Source organism: Cyclopterus lumpus, chromosome 21, assembly GCF_009769545.1.
Source record: "Cyclopterus lumpus isolate fCycLum1 chromosome 21, fCycLum1.pri, whole genome shotgun sequence".
NCBI classification, from domain to species: Eukaryota; Metazoa; Chordata; class Actinopteri; order Perciformes; family Cyclopteridae; genus Cyclopterus; species Cyclopterus lumpus.
Genome location: NC_046986.1, coordinates 22,212,851 through 22,230,097, shown reverse-complemented (window position 1 = coordinate 22,230,097; position 17,247 = coordinate 22,212,851). Strand labels below are relative to the sequence as shown.

Sequence of the window (17,247 nt, the reverse complement as noted above, 5' to 3'; positions counted from 1 at the left end):
CACACACACACACACACACACACACACACACACACACACACACACACACACACACACACACACACACACACACACACACACACACACACACACACACACACACACACACACACACACACACACACACACACACGCACGCACACACACACACACACACACACACGCTCTGTGTGCTCTACTGTCGTCGTTGTTTTCAGCATCTGCTAAGTGTAGCTTTTCCTTCATGCAAACCGCATTTCCTTAAAAGGCAATAATGACATAGTTTTAATGCCACTGCAGCTTTGTTATGGGTTATCAAATTCACGCTGATGGCCCCTCCTTAACCCAAACTTCCTGTTGTGTTTAGTTGGAATGTTTCCACCATCAACGCCTTGATCAATCAGCACCTGAGCTGCTTAATCCAACACAACACAATTAGAGTGTCAGCTTCTATCAATTCTGCACGATCCTCTATATTTTATTCTGTCAAAAAAACATTCATCATTTTAAATAATCTGGATGTGCATGAAAACAATAAAAAGCCAGAGACATGTATGCATGGGTGCATGCAATTTTTGCGTTGTAGGAGGCTCATAAACGCTTTGCAATGTGTGGAATCTTTTTTTGGAGATCTGGATCCGACCCAAACACTAATCACTTGGCCCACGGCCTGGCTTTCAAACACGTTGCACTGAAACCAGTTCCTGAGATAATATGCTCAATGATCCCAGTCAAACAAACCAGCCCAACAACTACTGATGAAAGGTGAAACACATTTTACTGAGCTTATACACACTGCCATGTGTTTGACTTTGAGTCTTAAATTTACATTCCCGACAGCACCGACAGCACCGACAGCACGCGAACACACACACACACAAAACAAGTCCAACGGGTCTCACAAACAATTTGGTGAGATGACATTTTTCCCTTTGAAGGGGAAAGGGACAAAAGCTGGGACGATTACAGGCACAGCTAAACACAGGCTGTCATCTGGTGGCGGCGAGGAGAAACCGGAGCAATACAGACTGACTGGAGGATACTATTACTACTATACATTCTTCTGCTACACCTCAGACCACACACTGGATATCCTGAAATGGCCTCAAATACCCATCAGTCCAGTGGAACTAGACCATGCAGTAATCGATGAGAGACTATTAATGTTCTGACGCATTGGCTGCAGCCGCTCGTGTATTTGCACAACGCGATCAAGCCAGTCACCTGCTCCTCCTACACACACACACACACACACACACACTTGTGGTGTTTGATGGGAAAAGAAAGCGAGTGAATGTGCTAATCAAGATATTATCCCCCACCCACTAAGCCGGCTGTAACGGAGCAGTTTTCTTCCCTCCGATCGTCATCATTAGGGGTATTAACTGCCCTTAGATCCAGCCTTTCTTTTTTTTTAAACCCAGCTTGCCGTCGCTCCCCTCAAGAATGCGGGCCTTCAGAATTCCATTTGGGCTCTTCAGGTGCTCCGATGCGTGCGTGAAATTAATTATTGTCACTAATATTGCAAAGAACCCAAGAGTAAGGTCTCGGTAGAACACACACAATCAGAGGAATTGAGGATTTTCTCTGCGTCCGTGACCACAACTATTGTCTATTCATGCAGGGCAGGGAGGCAAATCAGTACTCAGGGGTTAGCGCGGATGCACCCCCATCCACTAATTGTTCTAGAGAGGACAGGCGTGTGGGTCGCCGGAGGGCAACTGGTACACCAGCCCAATATTTCAGGGGATCCGAATTTGAGAGCCGTCCACCAGTGCAGGAGCCGTCATCGGGACAGCAGCGGGACGAGGAACCCGACGTCCACAGCATCGTGGACCTCTGATTGGCTGCTTTGTGCCAGAGGATGTGAGGAACTCAATCTGGCACTTTTCGAAGCAGCAAAAAATACATAAAAAATTTCACACAGATTATAGGCTGTGGGTTATTACAGGGCCTTAAACTAAATCTGGGGCTGTATTGAAGCCCAAACTAAAATAATAATAACAACTGCTATTAAAAAGAGCCAGTCGAACTATTTGGGGTGACACCTTACTGGATGGATCTCTGTGGATAAAAGAAAAGCTGGCATGACGTGCCTGACTCCATTTCTCCCCAAACTCATCCGAGACTGCACTGATCTTTCCTCATTCAAATCGCAAATCAAAACCCACCTGTTCAGAACTGCTTTTAATGTGTGATTGTTTGTTTTTGTTTTCTTTCTTATCAGGGTCCGAGCGACTCAAAAGTCCCTATTTATTTGTTTTACCTGTATTTTAGCTATTCTTATTTATTTATTTTTAGCTTTTAGGATGCTTTAATTATGTGAAGTGTCTTTGAGTATTATGAAAAGCGCTATATAAATTAAATGCATTATTATTATTATTATTATTATTGCAGCGGGACATGTATATTAATAATAACATCTAGATGGTTTGTGCTCTGCATGATCTTCTGACCTGTTGCACGAACACTGCCACTTGTTCTGTGCTCGTCAACACTTACACACGGCCTCCCCTATTCAATTAACAAGGCCCTACATTATTCCTGCCGGGCCCTGTGCTTGTGGGTACGCGACGCACTGCGCCGGCTCCGTTCACAGCCATGGCAGCGGCTAATGCAGGAATGTGTCCATGTGACTGGCTCCAGACCATTTAGTCTACTTTTTATATAACAATCCCACCAACCTCGCCGCGCACACATGCCTCTGTTTAAAGTGCTGTGAAGCCAGAGCAGTTTGTTAATCATTCAGTGGCACAATCCAAGAGCCACAAACCTCCGTCTCAGAGGGTCAACTGTGCCAGAACGTGGTCTCTGTGTGTTTCCATTACGCTGCCCCCCCCCCCACCCCAAAAAAAACCTCTCATACCTACACCGTTAATACACCCGACCTGCACCTTTTACCTTTTCAACTTGCTTCCTGCTCAACCCCTCCAACCCCCTCTAATCCTCCTGCCCCCTGCCTGAGATCATGCCTCCCCCCCCCCCCCCCCCCCTCCGCGGCGCACGAGGTAAGCTGCCACAATGGGCCAGTGTGCGAGCGCTAGAGACACACTGATGTCACATCGGAAGAATTCAGATCCCCCCCCCCCCTGTGAAATTAGAACAATATTTGTTTAGTTGCAGCCCCTCCAGCGGCTCCGCGCCACCCTGCTGGGAAGAGAATTGGGAAAACATAATTTCACCCGCTAGTAAAAAAAAAAGAAAAAAGAAAAAAGAAAAGAAAGAAAGAAAGAAAGTCTGGTGGGCGGTTGAGTGGAAACTTTAAATGATTTGACATTTTAAATGGGACTTGTTTTTAAAGGGCTGCTTTGGGGGTGGAGGGGTGTTGGTAGCGGTTTTGCATTTTAATTTCATGTACTAGGAAAGAAGAAACGTTATGACCATAATAAGTAGCATGTCTATAGAAAATGAATAACTTGTAATAACCTCTACTCTATATGCATGACATGTTTTACAGAACTTATCATAAAAAGCACACAGGCCATAAAGTGTGACTGCTTTCTTTTCCCCTTTCTGATTCATCACTGACACATGGAGCAGCAATGTAAGTGTTATCTATGTATGAGTCATGCTTTATAATATAATATGACCAAGAGTCATCACTCTGGGTGGATCTGTTCTTACAGAAGGTGTGTGAGACCAGACGATCACTCATAGACGGGTTTCTTTAATTGCTCTGCTGATTTTATCACATGCTTTAAACTGTGACCTTAAAGAGGAAAGAAACCCTGGGAAATATTAAAGACACCGATGAGCAGGTTCGAGGCAAAATCTTACCAAAAAAGAGGAAGCAGCATGCAAACAATGCTGATGATGATGCTGATGATGATGAATGGGCTCAAATCCACCTGTCCTCTGAGAACAGGTGGGATAGAGGACATGGCTAAGGCTGGTAGTAGCTTAAAGTGGGTTCAAGTGGCTGATACACCTCGACTCTATTATACCACAGAGAGGTCAAAGGTGACGCGTGGATCCATGAAGCTATACTGTTCCAGGTTACTTTTACCCGGACTCTTTAGTGGTTCCGCAGCTGAGATTGGGAAGTAAACCTCAGCACCTGGAGTCAGAAGAAGCCACAGCTTCTTCAAAACGTCTTTAAACTGAAGAAATCCACACAATATATATATTTATATACCAGCAATTCGATCACAGCCCGTCTGTGATTTCCCAAAGCCGTCAGTAAGTTCAAAGAAAAGGTGTTCAGAGAGTTTAAAACAAGTTCTCACTCACCTCAACCCATCTCTGCGCCTCCGCGTATGCTTCGTCGCAGCTGACCGCGGACCGCTCGCGCCACTCCATCACCGCAACGTGTTCTCCCGAAGCTGCACCGAATGGGTTCGTACACGTAAAGTCCGAGGACATCAAATGTGGGCCGGTCGAAACCAGCAGACACAAAACACGCACGCACTTTAAAAAGAAAAAAAAAAGAGAAAAAAAAGAAAAGAAAATTGGACTAAATCGAGAGCGCGGCCGGTAAAACGTGTAAATCACACGACTCATTGATGAAGAACGCCTCCCATTGTTCGTTTCCACCCGGCCCGCCGCCGCTCGCCTGAAGGCCAGTTGGACCGGCAGCGCGTCATTCCCTTCGCCGCGGTTCGTCGGCTCCTTTCATCCGGCACACCTGTGGCGCGCGCGTCTCTTTGTGTTCGGCTAACAGCCACCAAACGGGATCTCCACCGCCCGACTGCGGCTTACACCTCGTCCCCGACCGGAGAGTTTCACTTCTGGTTTAAGTTTCAGCTGTGGAGGGGCGGGGTGGGCTTCCTGCTGAGCGGCTTCCAGGTGGACGCACGCTTGAGTTGGCCCGTTAATTCCCTCTCGGGGAGATTATTTGTATCCCAGGTTTTGGTTTTTTTTTTCACCCACTGCTGACCGTGTAGAGTCCGGAGCACAGCGAAGTGCGCACACACACACACACACACACACACTAAAGTTCATCGGCTCAACATCGTATACATGTTGAAGTCTGTGGGCCGAAGAGGATCAAAAGATTCATAACATGTTAAAACAAATAAAGTAAAAGTGAAGTCCTTGGACTCTTCCACTTGGAGTTCGGCTCGTTCTCCTCAAACAAACTGCTCTCCGGCAGCGCCACCCAGCGGCGGCTCGGGTGCAATGCAAGACCTAGAAACAAGTGAGTTGCTGCAACTTTAACCGAAAATCAGCAGGTACTGCAGCAGTGAAAGCCGTTTGAGGTACCCAACTGCACTTCATATTTACACTAAGTTTCAGAAGGGAATGCATGTTTTACCCTGCTACATTTATTTGAACACAATGTGCAGACTAAAATGCTACAAAACCATTGATTATGTGACAATGCAACACATGGTATAGATTAAAACACCCAGTGTACAGTGGTTCAAATTAGCTCCAGTGACCAGCAACATTACGTTCTGCTTACATGTCAACCTGCTGATGTTATAGAATGAGATATTCAGTCAAATTAGGATGAATGTGCAGCTTTTAGAGCAGGTGCCATGTTCCTATTTATTTTAGAGTATCTCATTTTGCCATTTGAGTGACCGCAGAAGTCATGTCAAGGATATATGTGCCATAGGTACAACACAGGAAGTCCCCGTCTTTGCTCACTGGTGTCTCGGTAGAGGGTCTTAAATGTCTATTGTTCCATTTCACAATATAATCCAATTGTTAAATCCTCTGTGTACACACACACACATACACACACGTCTGCATTTAATACATCTCCTCCTTCCAGACAGCGACTCAAAGTAGGAGGATCCTCTTTGCACCATTGCCTTCTTTGTCACCTCAAACAGAACTTTAACCAGGCATTGGGTCATCTCAACATCTTTCCATCTTCAGATCACCTAAATATAACCCCACAAACTTCCTTGGTAATTCATGACCCAATAACATGTCAGTGTTTATGTACATTCTGAGAAAACACAGATTTGATCTGTATTTTTCAAAAGATGGATGGAAAAACAGATGGATGGATACATAACTATGATGTTTGTGTTACAAAGAAGAACAAGAGTAGTGTTCATAAATTTTATTTTTAGACAGAATTTGTAATTCATATTACGAAAATGTAGGCACCTTCCACGTGGATGTACAGTCTGCATTTTTCAGCTAGCCTCACTTACAGGAGCTAGCCGTCAGTTGGTTTGGACCATGTGTTTGGTCACATGATAAAAAAGAAAAAAGCATGTATCATTGAACCCAGAGTTAATTTCTTTCTTGATTGAAAGCCAAAAACACCATGGAAACACACTTAAGTGCAGCGTCACGATAGTGCAGCCGATATCGGTTTTACAGTTTGAGGGTTTAGCCGGGGGGGGGGGAGGGGCTGGAAGATTTTAATCTCAACAGGAAATACTTTTTGCTTAGAGCGGCACTCCGATTCCCTTAGAATTCCAAGCGATTCATAACAAAAAAATGGAACATTACTTCAGAAGGATACCCCTGATATTTTAGATTATTTTTTTCCCTGCAAGTATTTTGGAGAAGAAAAAAAAAAGATTCCAATGAAGTCAGCACTTTGAGAATGTTTGGCAGTAATGTTTTTCTTACAAGGGAGCTTCCTCAATAGGAATCTTTGGAGAGGGCAATGATGGTGAAGCGCAGCTCCTGAGGGTCGCGGGCCATGAAGACCTTACAAACCTTTGCAGCGTCCTGCGGGGCAATAGAACACACGGTGACTTGCAACTCAACCAGAGACGATATTTTATTAGTCGGGTGTTATTCTGTGCCGTCTTACCTCCAGGAAATTATCTTCTGAGGTTTTTCCGTGGACGATAGGGAAAGGCTTCCGGCCATCTAAATTTATACAAAAATGTCAAATAAAGCGGATTTGAGTAATCAACAATGAGACAAATGCTGCTCAATATTTTGGACGGAACAGGGGTCAACTCACCCAGTTCATATAACTGTCCTCCGACATTCACAAAAGCTATAAAATGCAGGTTCACTTTCTCGTCTAAACTTGGGGCCTAAAACAGACAAAGTGATTCCAAGTTAAACACATTCTCAAGAAACAGAAAACTAAAAAGATATTCTTGCCGTCTGAAGCATCGTCCTTCTACTAAAAGTCAAAACAAACCTCCGTTTGTCCCTCCTGTGCACTGGATTCATGTGTAACGCGTATACTCTGAAACAGACGGGAGGGAAAAGAGACAATGAGCGTAGGCGGTGGTGTTATGCTATTGTAATTATGGTAATTTGACCAATCTCCTACAAAAGCACGCCTGCGTTTCCTTACCTCGTCTTTTTCCAGGAAGGCTGCCTTTTCTTCTGAGCTCATTTTAGAGCTTTGTTCAATGAACTTCTGCAGAGGAGAATCGGGCTCTGCGACAAAAGGACAACATGCAGTAAGATCTATAGAAAACCGTCCCCCTTTTAAAAAAACATTGATAATAATATTCATCAATATTAGAAACGTATGCATTGTTTTATCTGTAATCTTTTGTACTTGAAGCTGCTAGTATACATTCATAAATCCATAACGTCATCTGCCTGCTGTTTGCAGCACATCTTATACAATGACGTCACCTTCAGTTTTTCCAAAATGAAAGAAACTTAAATGGAATGTTGAATTAGATTCTTTGAAGTGAAACTGATCGTTTATTAATTTGTAAAATTGTCGATGGACTAATCAGTTGTTAGTGGCAGGCCTAGAGCCGGGTGGAGCGTCACTCAGGGGGCTCCAGATAGAAATGCCTGACAGACTAAATTCTTTCCATGTAGACTTTTTTTTTTTTTTTTCTTCTTTCAGAAAGCAGTACTCCAGGACATAAACACTCCTAAAATGTGTAGGGTGTAAGATTCGTGTTCAAAGCTCCGGGTCCCGTGGCCGCAGGAAATTCAGGATTCGAGTTAAAGTTTAACAATATTTAATGGCAAAGATAATACTCATGTAGCGTTCACGATCGTGGGGCCAGAAAGGAGGAACTCTCCACAGACGGAGTGCAGCTCCCAAGGAGCCACAGACCGGGGCTGTCTCGAGTCTCCAGTCCAGTAGAACCATGTCCCCAGAACAAATGCTCGGCTATTAGTCTGGTCATGCAAATGAATTCACACCTAAAGGTTAGTTCCATTGGTCAGTTCAAAGGATGCCGCAGTTCTACTCGCTACGCCAATTAGTAAACAGGCGAGGTCAAAGCTCACTCTTCCGGTCAAGGACAGGAAGTTCCCCTTCACAATAAAACCCTATTATCCTGCCTTCCGAATAAAAGCAACACATTAGGTTTCAATCGGCATCCATTTTAACTATTGTCTAAACAATAAAACATTCATTCATTCTCATGCATCATACAGTTAATCATTACATTTGTCATTAAAACAGAATAATAAAACAGTGATCCTCTCTTATGTTTCATAATACATTCCTCCAGAATATTCCTCATAATATCCCAAATTAATTATCATATCTTTCTTTATGTATTAATTTAAAACATAAACTTCTCTTATCTACATGTGCAAATATATATAAAATCCACTACAACCTAACAAGGGGTATAGAAATTCCCTATCAATCGACATCTAGTTTCAACAAATTATATTGTAATGTGAGATTAGGTATTTGTAAGGTAGATAAATAAATCCGTTCCTGGTATTTGCAAAGTAATACAAAGCGGTGAGCTGAGAAAAATGATATCATTGTTTTGCTTTTAGAAACACTTTTCTCAAAATGTAATAAAATCAAAATGTAATAGCTTACATCATCAATTTACAGTAATGTCAACCCATTTCAATTTTGGATTCTTTCTCATCTCGACTATCGAACATGACGCAGGCAGAATAAACACTCACCGAATTCCAGGCGGGCCTGGTTGTTCGCCACGGCATGAATTAATCCTATCGTTCCACAGGCGTTTCCAATAGTTTGCTTTATGAAGTAGACGTCAGGAGAGACCTCCTGTCGCTCTCCCTTGAGTTTCTCTTCCTCTTCTTGCTTGAAAGCCTCATACTGGACAGGAGGATGAGAAGCCAAAACTCTGAACATTGATTTTTATTACATGGACATGATCCTTCACAACATGTGTAGAAATTGTTAAGCCACAGCATGCATGCGTAATGTGGTGACCTCCAATATGGCCGATGTGACCATGCGGTTAACATATTTAAGTACCTTATCCGTCATTGGGAAAAGAAGCAGCACGGCACACACTGGTCTTGGCACCATACCGAGAAGCTCTGGATCCAATCCGTAGACATCTCCAAATTGCCAGGTTGGTCTCATTCCCAAGCAGTTGACGAACTACCAAAAAAAAGCTGAGAGTTCATTTGTACGCATACAGAGACTACAGCTAACCTGATGATATCTCAGCAAGGTAGACGAGTTGAACTCAAAAGATAGGTTGTATGTAATAGATGGCTCGGGATATACATATTCTTGTACTGTCTGGAATATAATAAAATAAAAAAGTCAATTACACTCAAAAGTAATATTCACTGCATGACAGCATGTTAAAGTTGTGTTAGATTGTTTTCTATAAATAATGCATTTCTGGTACCAATTATAGGGAAAAATACCAATTGACCAAAAAAGACACGTTTGTAATCAAACCCATCTTTTATTGGAAACTTAATTGCCATATGCGCAATTGAAAGTGGGGCTAAAGATCTCCTTTACCATGTACGGCCGACATGATGCGTGTCGACTGGTTACGCTTGCAATGAATCAACTGGAAATGTACCAATGTAACAGTCTCCGTCTCCCCTCGTGAATACACCATCGGTCCTCGTTAAACTGTGAGGTATGATCTTTACCACGTGACCCTGATGAACTGGCACACACTGGGACGTCCAGCCGCGTCCCCTTGTTAAACGTGGACTGTGTGATTAATCCGGGGGAACGTCGACAACTTTACTCAGCGGGTTTTGAAATCTCTCCCGCAGGCCAGAGGGTACATTTTTTCGGTAGATGTTACTAAACTTAACTCTTTACTTATCACGTTACTTTGGGATGTAGCATCGTTGCGGGTAGGCCTTGTCCCTCTGCAAGTACCATATGTCGCCGATTATTGAGACCCACCTGGTGTTACATTTAAATCTGAAGAAGATTCTCACCTTGGTCATGACCTGAAATGGAACCACACAAACACAAACGATTAAGCGAATTGCTTTTGGATTTGGCGAAGCAGCCGCACCGCACCGGCTTTCCGCTTTTGTTCTAACTGCTAGCTAAACAAGTTAGCTAGCCCTCACATGCTTGTGAATGAATGGCTTCGATAAAAACAATAAAGTTTGAAAAAGTATCAACGACACATACTTCTGGATTTGACTCCAGGGGCAACCAGCGTGGACTGTCCATCTTAAAGTAACGTCGACTGCTACTTTCCTGTCTACCGAGAGCTGAAAGTGATTGACCAGAATCTGTTTGACAGCTCAAATTCGCTTCCGCGTCAGGAGAGTGCACCCTGGCATTTATATAATATGCAGGGGTATTTGTTTCTTCGTAAACCGTAAATACATTCCCACCCAATATTTAAAACACATGTAACAACACGTTACATGTGTTTTAGGCCTAGTTATGTTATGTTCTTGTACCGTGGATAACTGTGTCATAGTTCTTTGTCTGCAATAAAAAAGCATGTTTGACTGTGCTTCCCGTCCCGCCCAGCAGTGGATCGTTCCACTTCCCAGTGGTCGTGGTTGCCCACTCGCGTTCTTTTTGACACAGTGCAACATTTCTTCCGCTTTATGGACGATGGCCGTGTTCCTCATCGTTTTTACTGATACTTTTGCCATTAAAAAAAATCTCCTAAATGAGGGTACCGGTTTGATTCAAAGTGTGTAGCTGTACATATCGCCGTCGCCTCTTGGTGGCGCTGTTATGCTGCATTAGTTTAGTCACCCATTATACTGCTCTAAACATCCTTCAGATTATTCCCTGAATATTCTTCATTCAAACTGTCTCCAATATAGAAACTTCAAGTCAGATATATGGCTTTTGTGAGTGGATTTCAGAGGGATTGTCATGTTTATTATTCAAAAAGAGACTTTCATTTGTCAGTATACTCACTATGAGGTTCAGTGTGTGAAGAGCAACACCATGCCCACAATGGCTATGTTTCACCAAGACCTCTTGTAGTTGTCTTGCAAACCCTCCGCAGTAAGACAATAAATGTAGTGGTTGGTCATCAACCGGCATGTGGTTGCGTCACATCCAATTTAAAACAATATCTTTATTGTTAAGCTTGTTTTCCTTGGTTTACTCCATCTTTGCTTATCCATCTTGTCTTTCTGATGGCTATTTACCAAAGTACAATTTAAAATAAAACTTGTATTACCTTTAAGGCACATGCTGTACTTATTGGCTAATAACTGTTTGTACACTTTTTTTTAAAAAAGACACAAATATTGCATGGAGACATAATAATAACATAATAATGACATCAACAACAATATGTCTGTGTGTGATTCACATTAATTTCAGAGACAAAACACTTTCCTAAACATTAATAAGCAGTACCACAAATAGGAATACAAAGCCCCCCACATGGATCATACAATATCCCAAATAATGTTTCCAGACCAGAGGAGAGTTTCTGTTTCAGGAAACAGAGAGATTCAGTCAGTTAACAAAGTCTAGTTTGTGCATGCAGAGATAGAGCAGCTATGTCTGTTTCTTAGTCTCACTTTCCATTCTCTTCCTCTACTAATTACTCTCGCTCTTTATCCGGCCGTCTCTTTGGTTCTCATAGCTCGGAGCTTCAGAGCCGATCAGCTGGTCTCCTCCATGAAGAAAAAAGCTTCTGTAAGTGTAAAAACCCAAACCTCAAAGTAGACGATGACACTCCAATGCGCTAGGTGGCGGTATGCACTCTTTGCCATAAACGCCGAGTAGGAAGAAGAGGAGCAGTATTACCGATTATCTTGAATGAGAGGACTTTTCTCTGCACTAAAAGTAGCTCTGCTCTGTCTGCTGGTTTTTTAAGGATACTTATCTTAAGCGAGAAAGTCGCAAAGTTGTCAACATACACGGCGGTGATACGTGGAGCTCGTCAGCGAGAGAGAGGATGCCAGCAGCAGAGGACTCGTCTGGTGAGTTTCCATTTCTATCGTGTTACTTGGTGTTTTCAGTAGAATGCAGTTGGCCCGGAGAGACGTGTCTGCGTCTCTCACCCGTGGGTTAGGGTTAGTCGCGTTAGCTCCACTCGGTGGCTAGTTTGTTTCCTCTGGCTACCCGTAGCATCAGTAGCTGAACCCAACTGTACCCGACTGTACCCTCACCGGTACAACGGGACCAATGCCACGCTTAACTATGACACTTGCCGCTGGTCTGACTTTCTATAACCCCCTACATGGAATATATATTTTTGGAGCTGCGCTATGTAAAAAAAAAAGTTTTTAATCCGTTTCCCAAATCGCGGCTCGATATCCCATTCAGGTATTCAGCGGGCAGCCATCTTTGTCTTGATTTTGAGAGGCACATCTTGGCCGGACCGGTCCATACCATGGATGTATGAAGAGAACCGGACCGGTCCATACCATGGATGTATGAAGAGAACCGGACCGGTCCATACCATGGATGTATGAAGAGAACCGGACAGGACAACACCATGGATGTATGAAGAGAACCGGACCGGACCATACCATGGATGTATGAAGAGAACCGGACAGGACAACACCATGGATGAAGAGAACCGGACCGGTCCATACCATGGATGAAGAGAACCGGACCGGTCCATACCATGGATGTATGAAGAGAACCGGACAGGACAACACCATGGATGAAGAGAACCGGACCGGACCATACCATGGATGTATGAAGAGAATCGGACTGGTCCATACCATGGATGAAGAGAACCGGACCGGTCCATACCATGGATGTATGAAGAGAACCGGACTGGTCCATACCATGGATGTATGAAGAGAACCGGACAGGACCACACCATGGATGTATAAAGAGAACCGGACCGGACCATACCATGGATGTATGAAGAGAACTGGACAGGACCATACCATGGATGTATGAAGAGAACTGGACAGGACCACACCATGGATGTATGAAGAGAACTGGACAGGACCACACCATGGATGTATGAAGAGAACCGGACTGGTCCATACCATGGATGTATGAAGAGAACCGGACCATACCATGGATGTATGAAGAGAACCGGACCGGTCCACACCATGGATGTATAAAGAGAACTGGACCAGATCCATACCACCCATTTTCAAATAAAAGCTCTTTGCCAGTAGACACTTTTTGGGACGGATTCTGCATAACTGAGCAATAATGTAACATTATTTCAGAGTATTGTCTATTTTGTAATGTAACATTTGTATTGCAATACCTTGAATTGAATTGACTGAGATTTTCTTGGTCAAAGACCATTAACGTCCCACTGACATATTTGCAATAGTTTCATCATGGGTGAATAATTTGCATGATGCTTTTGTAGTTGAATTTGCTTGTGTGCCTTTTAAAAGGCAGCAGTTACCATGATTAACAGACTAATGACACTGTGACTTGTTTCCCTTCTGTACCTCAGGTGTCAATAAAGTTGTGGACAACATCTGTCAGCTTTCTCCAGATCTGTTGACTGAAGCAGTGAGTATATTTGATCTTTCTTTGTGCATTTTCCCATGCAGGCTTGAAACGGGTGAATTAAAAAGAAGATAAGAACTAGGCATACTGTACAGCATAGTCCTTAAGTGAGCGATATATAGAAGTGCTAAGAAGAGGGACGTCACACATCGTGTTGTTGTTGTTGTTGTTGGTCCTGCCACCAAATAAATATGCTTTGACAAAAAAATGTAAACCAATATCTCCCTTTACACTAGGGCTCCAACAACGAATCGATAACATTCGATTATTAAAAGAGTTGGCAACACATTTCATTATCGATTTGTTGTGTCGCGCGATTATTACGCCACTCAATAAGTCGCGGAGATGTTTGAGTATATAAAATAAAAGTTGAGTTGAGCGCAGAGCGGAGCAACAAAAAAAAAAAAAGCAGAGCAGAAGTAGAGGAGAGCCCATCGGAGAGACCCGTAAAGTTGTTCTGAAACACATGGCGGAGGCTGAGAAATCAGACCTCATGCTGCGTTCACACTAAAAGCGCTGCGAATGTTTTGCGCGAGTAGATGCCATGCAAAGTCAATGCGCAGGCGCGAATGACGTGCCCAACGCTGAGTTGCGAAAGCCAATCAGCGTGGAGACGCTCCGCCAGTCATCACTGAGATCGTGCTTTTGGTGAATCTAACTGGCTGCTGCTACTACTCTAGCAGCGCTTGAAGCCGAAGTCATTCAGACGTAGTCGGTGAAATTCACCGAGCTGTGTGGAGCCCACTGTTGATGTTATGAACCCAAACGCCAGGGCGTTAGATGTTCCGACGTTTGTGGGATGTCCCCAACAAGTATAAAGCAGAACTAGTGGTTATTTCTTCCCTGGTGGATGATGGAAATGAACTGTTTCCACAGAGTAAAGCCACGGAGATAAGCCACGCCCCCTGTAAGGCGAGAATGATGTGAATAAACCACAAATAGTCCGGCGAGTAAAGCACTGTCAGTTCTGTTTTTGAATAAAGGATTAGAAATTAATCATTTTAAAAAAATTATCTGATTCATCGAAAAAATAATCGACAGATTGATCGATTTATTAAAATAATCGTTCGTTGCAGCCCTACTTTACAGTTCATCTCATGAGATTTGCCACAGTGTGCAGTTGTAGTGGAGCAAACCTCTCAGTGGGATTAACAATGGGATGTTGAATACAATATAATTGTAATGGTGTCCATTGTCGGGCTATTGGCAGCCAACGCTCCGCACGAGTTGCACAGGATGTGGCGTCGTTGCCATGGAGGTTATGCTGCAGTTCTGGTAACTAATCTTCTAATCTCCACAGTGTCAGCACATTCTGATTTATCTTCAAGGGCAAACTAGAGGAGTTGATTCAGCTGAAATTTCTGACGTGAGTCAATATTTCCAGAGAATATCTTTTTAACTTCTAGTAACCCATCTTTCCAAGTTCCTCTTTCATTACTTGTTTTGTTCTTTTCTTCTGCTGTTCTGGACAGAGATTTCAGAGAGCTGGAGTCAGACTTGACCATGAAGCTCTGCAGAACATGATCAGACTTCTCCTGTTAACATTCAGGTATCTTGAGTCCTTTTTTTTTTTTTCCGCCTCTGAATGTGTTTTAAAAATGTGATCGCTAGTGAATGCGTCAGCCCACGTTTGTTCCGTATATTATTGATGTGTTGATTCCACCTCCCCTTCATAAGAACATGCCTGTAGCATTGGCTCCAACTGCGTAATGGAGCTTTAAACAGCTTTTACTCTGGCTTATGCGCCTGGCAAAAAGGGCAAAATCTTTGCATGTACTTTATTGCAGTATACGGTTACATTTGTATCATCAGGTCCGCTGGGAAGAGCAGCCTCTCTGGGGATGGCCTCGTGTCGAGGCTGGAAGAAGGCCACCGCAAGTGGCCAAAGGGTTCCCTTCAGGTGATGCACAGGCTGTGGAGTGAACACGGCGCATCGGTCCACGCTCAGCAAGAGGTCCAGGCCACGCTCAGCATCGGCCAGGTATGCTCAAATCTGAGGACAATATATAAATAAATATATATATATTTATTTATTTATTTATAAATATATATATATATATATATATATATATATATTTCTTGATGCCCTGTACACAAAGCTAGACTCTATTCGAGGCTGATGGGACTTTGTTTGTTTGCTTCCTAGTTAGTGGACATGCAGTGGAAGCTCGGCATGGCGGTGAGCTCCGACACCTGCCGATCGCTCAACTCCCCATATGTGTCTCTGCTGCTGAAGGTCGTCGAGCCCTCTGGGCAGATTCGTCACAGGTCTTTTGAGATGACCATTCCACAGTTCCAGGTCTGTGTTTGTTGATGTGAATGTAATGTTCTTGGTGCAATTTTGTTATCATGGATGGATTTTTGTGATTTCTTTTATTTGTAAACATTTCTTTTTTGGTCCCCTGCAGAACTTTCACAAGCAGTTCAAGGAGATGGCAGCTGTCATGGAGACTGTGTGAAAATCCACCTCAGTTTACATGTAACCAACAGAAGAACAGCTTGACACATGTCTGTCTGTCTGTCTGTCTGTCTCAGAATGTGGAAACAAATTACTGCACATGTCAGCTGTCTGCTTTGCACTTCCATTTTTCCAGATTGCGTCAGTGTAATTAAGCTATAAATATCAAGTTACGACAAGGGAATTTTGTGTTGATTTTGGCGGTCCCTGTGGACAAAAGTGGTAGTGTTCCAGAGCACCAGATTCCTCCTGATGCATTAGTGAGAACAAAAGCAAGAATTGAAGAAACGCAACAATATGTTCTGATTGTTTCACGCCGCTTACGGTCCAAGGCACAAATACAACACCCCCACACCTCGAACACAAGCCTGTGGGAAGACGTTTCCTGATTTGGCAACCAATGCTGCCAGGGGGCGTGTGCACATGGGATCACACACATGCATTCACACTGCACACAGCTGGGGGGGGGGGGGACAGACACAGGACACAGACACAACCATGTAACAACCTGTTCTCATCCACACCGGTGAACTACGGCCGCTGTGTATATCTGACAGAGCTAAAGGGGACTGGTGCCTCGGCATCAGATGGCGAGCGGCGTGGAAAAACGTTGGTGTTTGATGACCGGACATGCGGCACACCCTCCGTGCTCTTATTGGCCTTTGAACACAGCAAAAGCAGAAGGAAAGAGAAAATCCAGGCAGACGACAGCGGGTCATAGCCTATAGTGATTTGAGAGGAATTATTTTTGTGTCTGAACACATATTGTACCCTTTTTATTAATTTTGTTACAAACAAACAACCTGCTCTATAGGTGCTGTTAAACTGCATCACATTATACAGAGAGGTTTTCTTGTTTGTTACTCTTTGTGCCGTCGTCGCTTTGATGCCTTCCCAACAATGATGCAATAAACTATGATTTCAATGTAAACCTTGCAGTGGTGCATGGTTATTTCATCCCAACTCGGAGCAAAGTAAAAACACTTCCATGTGTAGATTATGCACACACACGCACACACATTTTTTTAAAAAAGAACAAAACTAGAACCATGTTATTTCATTAAATGGGGGGTCTGGGGCCAGCTGGTAGTATAAATCTCACCAGTAGAGTGGGGTTTAGTGCAGAGCGCCTCAATGATGAGGTTAAATATGGCACGGATACTATTTATACTTGGGTGGGGGTGTTAGGAGTGCTCGGAATTAGACGGGAACCCCTCTAATGCATCAGATTAGATTACAACTAGTCGAGACCATGAACCAGCGCCGCCTACTTGTAAACACTTGGTTG

General features: G+C 43.5%; 3 protein-coding genes across 13 annotated transcripts in view; 1 reads left to right on the top strand and 2 right to left on the bottom strand.

The window, feature by feature from the left end:
• Positions 1 to 4,692, bottom strand: part of lmo7a (LIM domain 7a) — a 46,724-nt gene extending 42,032 nt beyond the window's left edge. For all 11 annotated transcript variants that reach the window (XR_004611773.1, XR_004611774.1, XM_034561126.1 and 8 more), the window contains exon 1: positions 4,210 to 4,692. Coding sequence is in view for 9 of the 11 variants with exons in the window: in XM_034561126.1 (XP_034417017.1) it covers positions 4,210 to 4,479 (270 nt within the window). In the remaining 2 variants the exon portion in view is untranslated. The remainder of the gene's footprint in view (positions 1 to 4,209) is intronic.
• A 1,288-nt stretch (positions 4,693 to 5,980) lies between these two features.
• uchl3 (ubiquitin carboxyl-terminal esterase L3 (ubiquitin thiolesterase)) lies at positions 5,981 to 10,362 on the bottom strand. Its single transcript, XM_034562453.1, has 9 exons — positions 10,217 to 10,362; positions 10,015 to 10,026; positions 9,074 to 9,202; positions 8,755 to 8,911; positions 7,205 to 7,290; positions 7,046 to 7,093; positions 6,860 to 6,935; positions 6,704 to 6,762; positions 5,981 to 6,618 (listed from the first exon to the last, which is right to left on the bottom strand). Exons 1-9 carry the CDS (start codon positions 10,256 to 10,258, stop codon positions 6,529 to 6,531), a joined length of 699 nt encoding a protein of 232 aa, XP_034418344.1. The 5' UTR covers positions 10,259 to 10,362; the 3' UTR covers positions 5,981 to 6,528.
• A 1,411-nt stretch (positions 10,363 to 11,773) lies between these two features.
• commd6 (COMM domain containing 6) lies at positions 11,774 to 16,890 on the top strand. Its single transcript, XM_034562198.1, has 7 exons — positions 11,774 to 11,991; positions 13,446 to 13,504; positions 14,802 to 14,867; positions 14,974 to 15,050; positions 15,314 to 15,482; positions 15,648 to 15,800; positions 15,910 to 16,890. Exons 1-7 carry the CDS (start codon positions 11,967 to 11,969, stop codon positions 15,958 to 15,960), a joined length of 600 nt encoding a protein of 199 aa, XP_034418089.1. The 5' UTR covers positions 11,774 to 11,966; the 3' UTR covers positions 15,961 to 16,890.
• The last annotated feature ends 357 nt before the right edge of the window (positions 16,891 to 17,247 follow it).

Coding starts and splice junctions, on each gene's coding strand:
- commd6 (XM_034562198.1), top strand. CDS start 11,967: ATGCCAGCAGCAGAGGACTCGTCTG. Junction 13,505..14,801: donor CAGATCTGTTGACTGAAGCA/GTGAGTATATTT, acceptor TAATCTCCACAG/TGTCAGCACATTCTGATTTA. Junction 15,051..15,313: donor CTTCTCCTGTTAACATTCAG/GTATCTTGAGTC, acceptor TTGTATCATCAG/GTCCGCTGGGAAGAGCAGCC.
- uchl3 (XM_034562453.1), bottom strand. CDS start 10,258: ATGGACAGTCCACGCTGGTTGCCCCTGGAGTCAAATCCAGAA. Junction 7,094..7,204: donor CCTTCCTGGAAAAAGACGAG/GTAAGGAAACGC, acceptor CGTCTGTTTCAG/AGTATACGCGTTACACATGA. Junction 6,763..6,859: donor AGGACAGTTATATGAACTGG/GTGAGTTGACCC, acceptor GTATAAATTTAG/ATGGCCGGAAGCCTTTCCCT.